The sequence below is a fragment of the Mizuhopecten yessoensis genome, unplaced genomic scaffold (assembly GCF_002113885.1).
Source record: "Mizuhopecten yessoensis strain PY_sf001 unplaced genomic scaffold, ASM211388v2 scaffold10651, whole genome shotgun sequence".
NCBI lineage: Eukaryota > Metazoa > Mollusca > Bivalvia > Pectinida > Pectinidae > Mizuhopecten > Mizuhopecten yessoensis.
The window spans coordinates 312,941-329,427 of NW_018408653.1; the positions used below are offsets into that span (position 1 = coordinate 312,941).

General features: G+C 35.5%; 1 protein-coding gene across 1 annotated transcript in view; it reads left to right on the plus strand.

Moving 5' to 3' along the window:
• The window catches only part of LOC110461723 (titin homolog), an 80,217-nt gene that overhangs the window by 27,970 nt on the left and 35,760 nt on the right, over positions 1–16,487 (plus strand). Inside the window, exons 3-13 of the mRNA XM_021515348.1 lie at positions 3,374–3,478; positions 7,592–7,651; positions 10,470–10,550; positions 10,908–10,959; positions 11,250–12,191; positions 12,604–12,688; positions 12,955–13,598; positions 13,812–13,821; positions 14,050–14,334; positions 15,720–15,854; positions 16,145–16,273. Coding sequence (XP_021371023.1) covers positions 3,374–3,478; positions 7,592–7,651; positions 10,470–10,550; positions 10,908–10,959; positions 11,250–12,191; positions 12,604–12,688; positions 12,955–13,598; positions 13,812–13,821; positions 14,050–14,334; positions 15,720–15,854; positions 16,145–16,273 — 2,528 coding nt within the window. The remainder of the gene's footprint in view (positions 1–3,373; positions 3,479–7,591; positions 7,652–10,469; positions 10,551–10,907; positions 10,960–11,249; positions 12,192–12,603; positions 12,689–12,954; positions 13,599–13,811; positions 13,822–14,049; positions 14,335–15,719; positions 15,855–16,144; positions 16,274–16,487) is intronic.

Genomic DNA, 16,487 nt, shown 5'->3' on the forward strand with positions numbered 1-16,487 from the left:
CAGTCCCATGAATGCTACAAATACTACAATAAAGACATGAAACGAAAAACAATTAGCTGTTTCCCTTCCTGAGCCAGGCCTTTACTCAGTGATGGTATGAGAAGATGGTGGTGACAATCACGACAATGGTGACACGTCCCTGGGAGGAGACGATTGACCGATAGTCGCATGTCTATGTATTATCCCTATTGTCAGTACTGATGTAAAATCACAAATGATCAATCATTTTTGTAAAGCTTTACCTTTGTGTGTCTTTATTGACATAACGAAATTAACAACGTTAAACGCTCAATTACCTAATCACAAAGTACTGGCGGCTTTAACCGTTTGACAGTGTGTATTCCAGAGAGTGCTATATGGGGCTACACTATACATATCCCGTTGACTTGGCGGGTATAATGCCCTGCCTTATGATGTTTTTCAGTCTATTCAATTGGGTTAAACGTATAATTAGAGGCGAAACTCGGTAACAGAGATAGGATTTCAAGATCGCATTAACCGCTGAAAACTGTGACAAACACACGCCATTTTGCTGTAGTGATAGTCGGGCATGTGACCATTTGTGGTGACAGAATCCCGTGAAATCGAGTTTCATGATCACAGAAGTGCCATGTGTGTTTAGTTAACGGAATATACTGTTGGACATATGCTAGGGATGTGCTTAACATACGTGTTGATTATCAAACCTATATCTGACTGTGAAGTCTGAAGGGATTTAGCGGTCTGTGATTGCAAATATGAACTACTTATCGATTGGAGATTTGTAGAGGTGTGTATCAGGATAAAATGTTCACATAGGATGTGAAATATAGAAATCTTCGTAATGGAAATACGTGTACATATAAGCAAAAGACAAGGAACTATGCCGTGCGTTAGAAGAGGGGGGATTCGAACCCCGGACTTGCTAAATGACGACCTCCCTCCAATCACCTCACTACCACGGTCAGCACCTACCTGGGGTTTCCGTGACAAAGTGTCATTGTCTCTCACCGCCATGGATATTCTGGGGGACAAATCGGCAAGTGTTTATCACCAAAACGCAAATATATAAATAGCTCTTTAACAAAAGGTTATAAATAAATGTTGAAGGGTTGTTTGCATAAAACATAGAAAGAAACTATATACATTATATTTCTTTTGATATTTTCTGTATCTTCGAATTTGATGATCGTTTATTTCATTTATCTTTGGACCTTTAGGCCTTATTATCCTGATTTGTGATTGGATTTGGGTCATTAATAAATCAAGCTATTGACTTATTTAGTCAATCCTGAAGTACAACTGCATATAATAAAAACGTATAAAATGTCATAATGGTCATGTTAAAGAAAATGGGTATCAAATAAAGTAAAATTGAACATAAGAAGATAATAATATATAACAGTGGTTGATGTAGACCATTTTTGTTTATTCAACACCCATAAATCTAGATAATAGGTCTGCCTTGAAAATCGGCCGGACATAAAAGCAAGCACTGAATTCCTCGCAGTCCAACATATCTCTAAAATAAGCCGTCTTTGAGAATAGGCTGTTATTTAAAATATGCCATGGGTTCCAAGTATGAACCACATTTTCCATGTTCTAAAGAGGTTTCACAGGTAGCCAGCCAACACATTGCATGATTTATTAGTACAACGATAAAAGGGGAGAACATCACTAAAAGCCCTTATGATTTTATAAGTTTATTCCATGTACAAATAGGAAGAACTTGAAAAATAAGCCTACTGTCTAAATGACTTCGAAAATAAGACTGCCTTGAATATAAGTCAGCTTTGAAAATAAGCTTGGAATTCCTTTTTGAAAATGAAAATAAACCGCGGCTTATTGCGATTTAAGGGTATCTCCTTCGTGCGTGAGTCTCTTTCTTCGAACATGTATATATGTAGGAGGGGAATTCTTTCTCTGATCTTTGCAGGGAATAAAACTGATGGTGAAGAATGTAAAGTATTATTGTAACTTAAGGACATGTAGGTATTAGGATTCTTAAGGTCAGACAAAACTTACTGTTGAATATGGAGCTGAAAAAGAGGAAACGCATGAATATAACCAACTTGAAATATGAAAAATAAGTTTGACAAGTTCCAAATATATTACTTATATCAGTGGTTGTTAGTTATGTGAAGAGACATATACCTCGCCACTTGAACTAAATACGGGTTTCAAACAAATTAGACGTTATCATTGAATGACCTTGCAATCTTCTGAAGCATAGGATCAAGTTTGTGAACTGGACATTGCTCTCTTGGTTTGACATGTTGATTACTTGTCAAATATCATAAATAATTCTTCAACTAATGGACCCAGATTCAACTTATAAAACTGTTGTGGAACACAAAGAAATATCTTGATATATGATTTGTCTTTTTTGGTATTGACTTCGAGTTAACCTCGCTTGTTTTGAAGGGATTTATACCGACCGTAAACACGTTGTTTCCCATGCCAGATTGGTTACTGCAGATTTACATTTAAAGAGCTCACTGCTGAACGATTCTTTTCATAGTCACAATCAACATATTTTGCTGCCAAATCTTAACATTATCGTTTCATGGCTTCCGAACAATCCAAAATTTAATTTGAATACAGAATTTTATTCATGATTATGCCTTAATATACTGATCGCCCGATTTAAGACACATGTGCACAGTTTGTACACCAACCGTGTTTAAACGTCTTCGGTAATTGCCACATTGCCAAACAGTATTTGAAAATAGTTAAAACGATATAAAGTATCCAAATTTAAATTACAGGAGGCATGTATATTTTATATTTACAGAGCTAATGCCTTTACTTTCAATTCGCGATATTTTAATGTGATTCACTAATTGTGGTATCAAATAACACATCCCTCAAACCCGAAATATTTTGAGATGTTTGAAAAAATACAACGAGTTTTTCTATTTTATAAGACAGAGATTATGAAATCATTTTTTGTCCATTCAGAGCAATTTACTTGCCTGAAGCAAACGTCTCATAAAATGACTATTGGTCTGTTATATACAGTCGAACCTCGTTATCTCGAAGTCGACGGGATCCTTGGGAAACTTCGAGTTATCCGAGTATTCGAGTTAAGAGAGTTCCTATGTTTGGCATAAAGATTGGTAAAGTGTACTGTAAACGACATCATAACGTATGCATATACAAAGAGGAACAATAAAACGTATACAGGTATCTTCCTTGAAGTGTATTTCAGTTGTACCTCCCCCCATTGAAAGGTTACACAAAGATAAATATCTCTAAGAAAAATAAAATTATTTACAGTGTTTGATCCAACTAGTATGCTTATTAACATGACCTAGTTTTCCTATCATTCGACTGGCGAAATTGTTTTTTCCTCAGATTTAGTTTTTAATGGTCGTTAATGATATCCTTGCAGACTCAACATGTCACTAATGATGTTAGATCAAGGTACTCGGCTAAGTACAGGAGCACCCCTGACTTGAGACAGAGACTGAGCGCAAACTCACCATTTCTACCAAAGGTATGTACTTCCGGTTTATATTATTTCTACTAATGGTTTATTCTTCCGGTTTCTAATTATTAATAACTGTGGCACATATTTCCAGTCTCCATCATTTCAACGTTTGGTACAATGTATGCTGTTCGGTACATACCTCGTGTCTCCATCATTTTAACTTTCGGTACAATGTATGCTGTTTGGTACATACCTCGTTTCTCCATCATTTAAACTTTCGGTACAATGTATGCTGTTTGGTACATACCTCGTGTCTCCATCATTTAAACTTTTGGTACAGTGTATGTTGGTTGGTACATACCATGCTGTTTTATACATACCTCATGTCTCCATCATTTTAATTGACGGTACAATGTATGCCGTTTGGTACATACCTCGTGTCTCCATCATTTTAAATTTTGGTACAATGTATGTTGTATGGTACATACCTCGTGTCTCCATCATTTTAACTCACGGTACAATGTATGCTGTTTGGTACATACCTCGTGACTCCATCATTTTAACTTTTGGTACAATGTATGTTGTTTGGCACATACCACGTGTCTCCATCATTTTAACTTTCAGTACAATGTATGCTGTTTGGTACATACCTCGTGTCTCAATCATTTTAACTTTTGGTACATTGTATGCTGTTTGGTACATATCTCGTTTATCCATCCTTTAAACTTTCGGTACAGTGTATGCTGTTTGGTACGTACCTCGTTTCTCCATCATCTACACTTTCGGTACAATGGATGCTGTTTGATACATACCTCGTGTCTCAATCATTTTAACTTTTGGTACAAGGTGTGCTGTTTGATACATACCTCGTGTGGCCATCATTTTAACTAACGGTACAATGTATGTTGTTTGGTACGTACCTCGTGACTCCATCATTTTAACTTTTGGTACAATGTATGTTGTATGGCACATACCACGTGTCTCCATCATTTTAACTTTCAGTACAATGTATGCTGTTTTGTACATACCTCCAGTTTCCATCATTTTAACTTTTGGTACATTGTATGCTGTTTGGTACATACCTCGTGTCTCCATCATTTTAACTTTTGGTACAATGTATGATGTATTGTACATACCTCCAGTCTCCATCATTTTAACTTTTGGTACAATGTATGCTGTTTGGTACATACCTCGTGTCTCCATCATTTTAACTTTCGGTACAATGTATGCTGTTTGGTACATACCTCCAGTCTCAATCATTTTAACTTTTGGTACAATGTACGCTGTTTGGTACATACCTCGTGTCTCCCTCATTTTAACTTTTGGTACAATGTATGCTGTATGGTACATTCCTCCAGTTTCCATCATTTTAACTTTTGGTACAATGTATGATGTATTGTACATTCCTCCAGTCTCCATCATTTTAACTTTTGGTACATTGTATGCGGTTTGGTACATACCTCGTGTCTCCATCATTTCAATGTTTGCTACAATCTATGTTGTTTGGTACATACCTCGTGTCTCCATCATTTTAATTTTTGGTACAGTGTATGCTGTTTTATACATACCTCATGTCTCCATCATTTTAATTGACGGTACAATGCATGCTGTTTGGTACATACCTCGTGTCTCACTCATTTTAACTTTTGGTACAATGTATGCTCTTTGGTACATACCTCGTGTCTCCATCAGTTTAACTTTCGGTACAATGTATGCTGTTTGGTACATCCCTCGTGTCTCCATCATTTTACCTTTTGGTACAATGTATGCTGTTTGGTACTTACCTCGTGTCTCCATCATTTTAACTTTAGGGACAATGTATGCTGTATGGTACATACCTCGGTATGCTGTTTGGTACATACCTCGTGTCTCACTCATTTTAACTTTTGGTACAATGTATGATGTATTGTACATACCTCGTGTCTCCATCATTTTAACTTTAGGGACAATGTATGCTGTATGGTACATACCTCCGGTTTCCATCATTTTAACTTTCGGTACAATGTAGGCTGTTTGGTACATACCTCGTGTCTACATCATTTTAACTTTTGGTAAAATGTATGCTGTTTGGTACATACCTCGGGTCTCCATCATTTTAACTTTAGGTACAATGTATGCTGTTTGGTACATCCCTCCAGTCTCCATCATTTTAACTTTTTGTACAATGTTTGCTGTTTGGTACATACCTCGTGTCTCACTCATTTTAACTTTAGGGACAATGTATGCTGTTTGGTACATACCTCGTGACTCCATCATTTTAACTTTTGGTACAATGTGTGTTGTATGACACATACCTCGTGTCTCCATCATTCTAACTTTCGGTACAATGTATGCTGTTTGGTACATCCCTCGTGTCTCCATCATTTTAACTTTTTGTACAATTTTATACATACCTCATGTCTCCATCATTTTAATTGACGGTTCAATGTATGCTGTTTGGTACATACCTCCAGTCTCAATCATTTTAACTTTTGGTACAATGTATGATGTATTGTACATACCTCGTGTCTCCATCATTTTAATGTTTGCTACAATCTATGTTGTTTGGTCCATACCTCGTGTCTCCATCATTTTAATGTTTGCTACAATCTATGTTGTTTGGTCCATACCTCGTGTCTCCATCATTTTAATGTTTGCTACAATCTATGTTGTTTGGTACATACCTCGTCTCTCCATCATTTTAATTTTTGGTACAGTGTATGCTGTTTTATACATACCTCGTGTCTCCATCTTTTTAACTTTTGGTACAGTGTAAGCTGTTTGGTACATACCTCGTGTCTCCGTTGTATGGCACATACCACGTGTCTCCATCATTTTAACTTTCGGTACAAGGTATGCTGTTCGGTACATACCTCGTGTCTCCATCATTTCAATGTTTGCTACAATCTATGTTGTTTGGTATATACCTCGTGTCTCCATCATTTTAATTTTTGGTGCAGTGTATGCTGTTTTATACATACCTCGTGTCTCCATCATTTTAACTGACGGTACAATGTATGCTGTTTTATACATACATCGTGTCTCCATCATTTTAACTTTTGGGACAATGTATGCTGTTTGGTACATACCTCGGGTCTCCATCATTTTAACTTTAGGTACAATGTATTCTGTATGGTACATACCTCGTATCTCCATCATTTTAACTTTCGGTACAAAGTATGCTGTTTGGTACATACCTCGTGTCTCACTCATTTTAACTTTTGGTACAATGTATGCTCTTTGGTACATACCTCGTGTCTCCATCAGTTTAACTTTCGGTACAATGTATGCTGTTTGGTACATTCCTCGTGTCTCCATCATTTCAATGTTTGCTACAATTTATGTTGTTTGGTACATGCCTCGTGTCTCCATCATTTTAACTTTTTGTACAATTTTATACATACCTCATGTCTCCATCATTTTAATTGACGGTACAATGTTTGCTGTTTGGTACATACCTCGTGTCTCACTCATTTTAACTTTTGGTACAATGTATGCTGTTTGGCACATACCTCGTGTCTCCATCATTTTAACTTTTGATACAATGTATGCTGTTTGGTACATACCTCCAGTCTCCATCATTTTAACTTTTTGTACAATGTATGCTGTTTGGTACATACCTCGTGTCTCCATCATTTTAACTGACGGTACAATGTATGCTGTTTTATACATACCTCGTGTCTCCATCATTTTAACTTTTGGTACATTGTATGCTGTATGGTACATACATCGTGTCTCCATCATTTCAATGTTTGGTACAATGTATGTTGTTTGGTACAAACCTCGTGTCTCAATCATTTTAAATTTTGGTACAATGTATGCTGTATGGTACATACCTCGTGTCTCCATCATTCTAACTTTTGGTACAATGGATGTTGTTTGGTACATTCCTCGTGTCTCCATCATTTTAACTTTTCTCAGAACTACAGTCCCCACACCCTCAATGGACGGGGTATCAGTGTTGTCATGGAATTGGATACTAGTATATGGTTCCGAGCTTAAGCACGTGAGAAAAATCGGATGATAGGGCTTGATAACAGGAACAAATTATCTTTGCTTCTAGTAGATAATATGATTTTCAGAAATTCAAAATTGTCCTGTATTTTAATATAAAATATCTCGCGCGAAACAAGAAACTGGTAAAGTGTTTTATGGATTTTGCGTTTGATATGAAAATGACGTGAGTATTTGTGTTTACAGACTGCTACAGAGGACTGCCTGAAGTGTTTACTGAAGGTCCCACACAAAAAGTGTGAATCGGTGAGTATGTCATTATTTTGTCGTGTTCACCGGTAAATGTTGCTGTGTGAAGTTGTTGTAATCAAGTGTTACCCTTCCAGGGCCCACATTGCACGACAATATACTCGCTATAACTTCAACACGTGTTATATATTTCTAGACGGCGTTTTTTGTCCAATTTGTCAAATAAATGCCTGCTCTTTGTTCAGAAACAGATAATAATATGAAAACCATCAGTTCTGAAATTTACTTTCATTAAGGACTTTGGTCTTTTTCTCACCTGGAAATCAATTCAACATATTTTGAGTTGAGCAGTGAATGGCTGCAGAGTATATGTAGTCATAATAATTTTTTTATTAGAAATCATTAAAAAATAAGTAAAACATCAAGAATATTTTTTATAGAAACGCAGATGTTGTTTATAGCAGTCTTAAATGAAAATCGAAAACTGTGTATCAGATATATAAGAATAAGTGCATTATACCAATGTAAATAGTTATTCTCTTACCTAGATGTTAAGTATTTTACTACTTAGTTGGCATATAAGATATTTTAATTGATCCGTTAAGATACGTTTTTCTACAATGTTATATTTGAAAACATGCGAGCAATATCATTGACAAATACGTTTATGCTGAAATGTCGTATTCATCACTCGAAACGGTTGAAAAATAATCAATATTATGTAACACAAACTGTGGTTCTTTGGCAACTACAACAAAGTAGATTTACATGTTCAAACAAATAATATGAATTTCTGATCGATTTCATTCCATTTGACACATTCGAAAACGATTTTTCTGTGCATATTTAAGGGAAATTTGAATTTCTGAACGATGCTAATTAGCACAAAAGTACAGTTGAAATTTCAATACTGATCCACCATCTTGTCAAAGCGCGCAACACATTCAGTTCCTAGAAATTCATAACGGTAAATATAGAACTCCAATTATACATTGTCGGGCACCCACACGAATAAGTGCGAAAATACTTAATGCTAATGTACATCTAATCAATGGCTCCGATCAGGTCAACAGCGGATGGTTAACGTGATTTCCAATCAATATTGTTTTTCGTTTTAAAGCTGCAGTGTGTAATTTACATTACAGGGATGTATCCAAATAAAAAATATGGATATATGTTTTTTTCACAAATATCAATATTGGGACTTCGATAGTAAAAAGCTTAAATTAGTTCGTATATCTGCATGTAATTATAATAAATGTAAATAAACACTCTATTAATCACTGTTTATACATGTTGAACAAGTTTGCTGATATATATGTATATTTTTGTTTTATAAAACATCGAGGTAGCCATTATTCATGTTATCATACCAATTAAAATTGACATGTTTACATTAAATACCTATGGAAAAGATTGCGGTAATTTTATTCTTTTGAATTCAAACTCATCCTTTATACAATAAAATACGTGCTTTCTATAAAATCCATTTAAAAGGTGTTGATAAAATGAATCTTTTTCATTTCATAAGTAAATTAAAACACCTGCATTTTGATAAATGATTGTAGAATGACATGAAGAGTAGGCGCCTTATCAATGTCTTTAAATGCTCTTTTGTAATGGACGTCATCTACTTATCAGATATTATATGCCATTTAAGGCTGTCATTTAAAACGATAATAGCAAATGCAAAAGTTATGTAAACAAGCAACTGTTATATAAAACCTATAAGGAATTCTAAACCTGCAAATCGATTACACGCTTTATTAGAGGACAGTTGTCATTTGACTGTGGTGCATGTGTAAACACACCAATATGTTATTATAATATCAGACATATATTTGTATGATAACAAGTTGTGTAAGTAAAGTAAATTTTATAAGATTTGATTCCTATAGAAATGGACCAAATAATGCTTTAAACCACGATAGACATGAATACATGTTTCTTTTATAAATTTGTAAAACTCACCAGTGTATTGATAAAGTTTCAATGGTAGAATGTAAGGTCATTATTTAATCATTTACACCGGTTGTAAATTACTAATTTCAATACCGAAACACATTAGTCGGTTGAATATAATAGATGCATATCGTTTTAAATGGTCTAGCTTCGTCTATCCCGTCACAGCGCCAGAGAAAAAACGGCGGTAATAACACTTTTTGATATGAATAGTTTAGTGGTTTCCCCTTTTTATCCGACTGTTGTACAATTGATTAAGCCTAACTTATGTAAGTTGACCGTCGTAGGGATAAGATAAGCACATAATTACAAAAACCTTAGTACTTAAGATATGTAAGATTATCTTCTTTCAGTAGCCATCCGCTACTAATATTTTCACAATCTGAGATATTTATGTCAGAAAAGATAAGAAACACGCAAACGACACTTTAATTCAGAATAATAAATTTGTTTTTTTTCTCTAAGTAGATCGATGGATCAATCAATCAATCAATCAATCAATCAATCAATCAATCAATCAATCAATCAATCAATCAATCAATTAATCAATAAATCAATCAATCAATCAATTAATCAATCAAATTATCCATCCATCAATCAACCAATCAATCAATCAATCAACCAATCAATCAATCAACCAATCAATCAATCAATCAATCAATCAATTGATGGATCATTCAATCAATCAATCAAACAATCTAAAAACATCGATCAAACTGAACAAATCGATTAATTAACAGATATCAATGATTGACTGAACGAATAAAAAAGTGAATCAACCAATCAATTAATAAAACGAAATCCATCAATTCATCACCAGTCAGTCATCGAACAAACCAAAGGATCAACCAAGTATAATTGACATATACAACTGTGACCTCTGTAACTCTAAAATACTTTCATGTTGTTATAGCACAAGTACATCCGGGTAGGCGGAGGATATCGCCACGGTTACTGGTACGTCAAATGTCTACTGGAGGAATTAGAATTACAGGTAAGCCAAGGCGATGACAAAAATATATATACACTCATAGTATATTATAACAAGAAAGACACGTTTATTGTATATTTAGGTTTTAGCAGTAACAACGACATGTCTTGAACACCCATCACATGTTAGAGGCTATGGCATACGTCAATTTATTAACGCCAAAAGCACTATGCCGTAGAAACCTTATTTCATGACAGATACTATTTCTGGTACACATGAAATTAGTGCTGTGTGAAAACACAGTGAGCCACGTAGTAATGGAGCATTATCAAGTGTTACTACAAATATATCATTTATATACTGAAGTTTAAATGTAAAAAGGTATTTGTTTCATTTTAATTACGTTTCGTGTCATTATAGCGTCAACGGGAACTCATCATGAAACAAAGGTTGGAATCTATCAGAGAGAAACGTAAGTACATTGAAAACTACTTAACATGCATTTAAGCTAAACTTGTATAAACTTAAGATCAGTCTTGAATTATCCCAATTAACGTCAAACTGTATTAAGCATAAACAAAATTAATTCATAAAGAAAATATTTTCCATTGATAAGGAGAGGTAAGAAAGCTGTTTCCTCTGCGAACATATCATTTATCCACGTTAGTATGTACAGGTTTCATGCCTTATTCCTTAACTTGCATGCTATGTTTTTGTTCTAAAACAATATATACAATGAACTTTTCCTCCATTTCTGAACAGAAATGAAAGCGATCAAGACATACATACGTACGAAAAGCGGAAGACTTATAGAGAAGATCATTTTTCTGTCTGAGGAGGACTATGAAGCCTTCAAAGAAGGAAAGAACGTTGAGGAATTATTGAAAAAATACCTTTCAAAAGACGAGGCAAAGGGCCTGCAATCTTGGGACAAAGATGAGGTGAAAGCGATAAAAACAATGGTGCGAACGAAGAGTGGTAGACTTATTGAGAAACTGGTGTATGTTTCTAAAGAAGATTATGACGCCATCACGGCGGGAAAAGTGGATGCCAAAGACCTTTTGAAGAAGTATGCGAAGGACGGTGAGGTAATTGAAGGATGGAAGGAAGCTGCCATGAAGACAATAAAAACCTACGTTCGAACTAAAAGTGGAAGGATTATTGAAAAGACTATAATGATTTCTCAGGAGGACTATGATGCTATGATAAAGGACGGTAAAAACCCAGATGATATTCTCAAGAAATACATAACCCTCGAGGAAGGACAGCAGCTAGAATCTTGGAAAAGTGCAGAGCCGATGAAGGCAATCAAAACAAAAATTCGAACAAAAAGTGGAAGGATTATCGAAAAGACGATATATGTGTCTGCTGATGATTACGATAAAATGATGAAGGGTGGCGGAGATCCAAACGATATTTTGAAAAAATACATGGGCGAAGATGAGGGTACAATTGAGGGATGGACAAAGGCTGATCCTACAGCCATGAAAGTCGTGAAGACATATGTGAGGACGAAGAGTGGTCGACTGATAGAAAAGATAGTCATGCTGACGGAGGACGAGTATAAACAGTTCGTGGAGTCCGGGGGGGATCCCAACTTCCTTAAAAAGTTTATAGAACTGGAGAAGGGAGAGGTCATCGACTCGTGGGAGAAAGCATCAACTGTCTACTCAGGGGGGTCTGACCAGGAGATGATTCAAAGAGGTAATACTTATAGAGCGACAGCTACTGTTTGACTATGTATGTCGTTAAGATATGTGGTAAGTTGCGGGCACAACTGACTATCTTCACGATTAAAATTAGTTACTGCTTTTTCCGGTATAACGTTAGCATTAAAATAATGCATTTTTACATCATACAATCCGAGGAAAATGGGTAATTTCGAAGAAAAGACAGAAAGACTAATATCAATAGATAAACATGTATATGAATATAATTGACAAGAAAACACGTAATTAACACAGTTATTTGTGGTAACAAGATACACATATATATATCGATGTCCGATCTCCTGTCATATGTCTTTTGTAATTGGTGTTCAAAATTGCTTATCGTTATATAATTTGAAATGTGTAAATTTACATGCATTTAATATTTTCTTAAATTTGTCTTACAGCAAAAGTTGGTGAAAGAATCGTTGGGAAAGACGGAGCAGTATATGAAATCATAGTTGATCCACTCACAGGGAAAAAATACAAAAAGTAAGCAAGGTTATTTGATAATGCTATACTGATATTCTAGAACAAATTAATATTTTTTTATAGTGTATGCTTTCTTGATGTAGCAATATTATTTTAGAAAATATGTGAACCTAGAGGAAAAATGATTGATTTGAAAAGAATCGATTTTGATAATGATTCATACAAGTAAAGGGAGGTAACTTCGGTGAATTTGCTTAATATTTTCTTAAAACCCCCAAATATACAGGCTTTTCGCAATCACTTCTTTTCATGAATCGTTTTGATAGGAAAATTGAATCTGACGTAGACAGTGGAATAGCCTCAATGCAAAAAGGAAAGAAGGGAAAGAAAGGAAAAGGTGGGAAAGGAGGAGGCGATGATTCTGATGATGAGACACCGGAGGATAGACGAAGAAGAAAGGCCGGTAATCGGGATGCTGACAGCGAAGGAAGTGCATTCAGTTATAAAAGTGTCGTAAGCGCAGGCGGAACACGTCATGTGAGGCGCAGGCGCAAACGTGAGGACGGCACATATAGTGACAGTGCGTCATATCACAGCTCCCAAGACGAAGCTGGACAGGCACGTAGGCGACGACGGCGTCGTGAACGAAAACACGGAGCTGATAGTGCCAACAGTTACTATAGTGTCGTCAGTGACGGCGGTACACGACACGTTAAGCGTCGGCGGAGACGAGGGGACGGTACCTACAGTCGTAGTGTGTCCCATCACAGTTCTGATAGTGGGAAAGAGGGAGGAAGACTCGCCGACAAGAAAAAGAAGAAGAAAGGGAAGGTACACGGAGCTGATAGCGATTACAGTTACGACAGCGATGTAAGTGCTGGTGGCACGCGCACGCGAAAACGGAAAAAGAAAATCAGAGATGCCAAGGGCAATGTGATAGGCTATGCTTCCTCTGAGAGTTACGCGAGTGGTAAGTCATATGCCTTAATGATAGTATTATGCTAGACATTTTGAAAATATCTGTATTTGTTGCTCGAACTAAGTCGCTAAAACGTTATGCTAGTTAGCCTGTTTAAGGATAAAAAAGCTATTACTTTAATGTGTGGTTTACCGTAATTTTGCTGTTGTTTGAACATACTTATTGAGATAATATCTTTTTTCTTTCTTTTAATCATATTTTCAGATGATGAAAGGTAAGGAACTTTTATGAACTTTGCTGATAATTAAACCAAACATGGAAATTGAAATGATAATTTTTGAAGTAACATACAAAGGACGTTTTAAATATTTGATGATTTAACTTGTTCATAGTTATCACATAAAGTTAAACAATAGAGTTATGTTATAAATATAATCAGCGTACTATTCGTAAATTCTGAAATTTCACAAATGAAATATAAATATATTTTCCTTCCGTAAAGTGTATATACAACTGTATCGGATGGCAAAGGAGGTAAGATAAAAGTAAAGAAGGAAAAACCAGGTAAAGGAGGAAAAGGAGGTAAGGGCAAGGGCGGCAAGAAGAAGGTCGATCCAGTTTTCAGCGATTGCACGACGGATGACGACGACGTTGATCTGGAGAATATGACAGAGGAGGAGAAGAAAGCCTACTTCAAGGGAAAAGCTGAAAGAGCAGAAGCCCGGGAGAAAAGGAGAAGGGAGAAATACGGCGATAAATACGACGAAATGGTCGGCAAGCACCAAGAGTAAATTTGATATTCTCTCTTAACCACACGTGGAGTGTTAGAATTGCTTCTAACTCACCGTCGGCATGTTATGTAGACGCTGTTGGATTGAGATGAGATGGCTTATTAACTGGGATAATCTGCTTCACTAACACACCGTGCATGGCCGAGTTTCACATATTATTCTGTTCGCGTTTACTCATTTCCATCTTTCCACACCAGAAATAACATGCATGGCTGAACATATGTTGGATACACTGTCACTAAATAAGACTATTTTGCAGTATTTCAAAGGTGTCGCCTTACAACAAATCACAGGCTTGTTTTAGTTATGTTTGGGACACTGTCGTACACTGCAGTAATTCAAATGCTTCACTCGCATGTTCTTTAAATCACTGAGATCCTTTCTATTCATTGTAATGCGTTATAAATCATCACAACTGTGCCAATTCAATCACGTCATATGTAAACTATAGTCGGGAGATCTAATGGGGCGCTTGGTTGAGGTGTTAACATGTTTCTAATTGATATTACTACTGCTGTCACCATGCTCTTATCTTTGGCTTTGTTGACTTGAAGTCTCTTATTTCCTGATGGACCTATTGTATAAAATACATTTAATCAGGTTCTCTATATATCATGACTAAATTGCTCTCCAGCACATACACATATCAAAGTTGCTTGAGTTAACAGGATGAAGAAATACAGTGTACTTATTAACTAAATTAATAACGGCTTTTACTTTTATTTCAGTTTTCTTTCTACTTATATTTTTTGCTGATTTGTAAACAATTCTGTGGAATAATTTATTAATATGATCATTGCTCTATTAGTGATGCATTAATAAGATTATAACTATTTACAAATTTGAATTAATTACAATAGGATAAGATATCTAATGATATTTTCATTGATCAAGTTATTCTTGAAAAGTTCCTCACGAGTAAGGATATAGATCAAAATTGATAACTACCAGCTGGATATTTTGTTTTATTTTTATGTTCCAAGGTGCACTGAAGACTTTACAACCTCTCAAAGCTTATTCCGTCTTTGCGTATTGCAGAGTTATCTTCTCTTGTGAACAGGTATTGAATGTTACGTCATTTGTTTGTGAGAGTAACGTCATACATTTTTGAGAAAACGACGTAATTTTCTCACACAAACCAATGACGTAACAATCAATCCCCGTTCACAAGAGAAGATAACTTTGCAATACGCAAAGACGGAATAAGATAACCTAATGTTAATTTTCAAAGAAATTACCAACGAACACAAGCTACGAAAACTTTGTTTTGGAATATATGACATCGTATATAATGATCTACTATCACTTGTTTTGTTTTTATGACATTTTCCACCACGAAATATATGAAACACATCTCATTAAATACCATTACGTAACACAGCTATAAGAAATACAAGGCCAAGGAGAAGATGAAGGCGAAGAGACTCCAAGAACTGCGGGAGAAAGGCCTCATAAGTCCGTCTTCCGACTGGACTATTGACTCTGATACAGGCGAGCCCTTGCGGAAGGCTGAAAAGTAGGAACATTATAATGATTGATATAGTAAAGACATTTGACAATTTGGATACTATTTGTTTTACATTTTGTTATCGATTGCATAACCTGGTGTTTTGTGTTACTCCTTTCATAATTTTAAACTCAACCCAATGTTGTCAAAATGTATCATACATAACTCTCAGTTTCTTGAATGTTTTTGTGTCATGCATGTTTTCCTATCTACCTTTTACCACTTGACAAGAAAACAAGTCATACTGAAACTCATCATATTATAAAAAATCACAACGTATTCAATTTGATGTTGCGTAGAGCAAAAGTGGAACAACAAAAGAAGAGGAAGAAGCTTCAGGAGTTGAGAGAAAGGGGTTTAATAAGTCCTTCTTCTGACTGGACGCTTGACTCGGACGGAGAACCTGCACGTATTAGTGACCTCATCAAGTAAGAAAAAATAAAGAAAGCGCGATAACACATGGATGTCTATTCAACATATATAATTTCTGAATTAATTTTAAACCTTTTTTTTGAATTTTTTATTTTCTTATTTTTTCTCCGTCTGAGTTTTTTCAGTGATTTTTGCAGTAATGCTTATTTGCTTTTTTATTACCCCAACCAATTATTAAATGTTGTAATATCCTTTCCCCCGATTCATCCA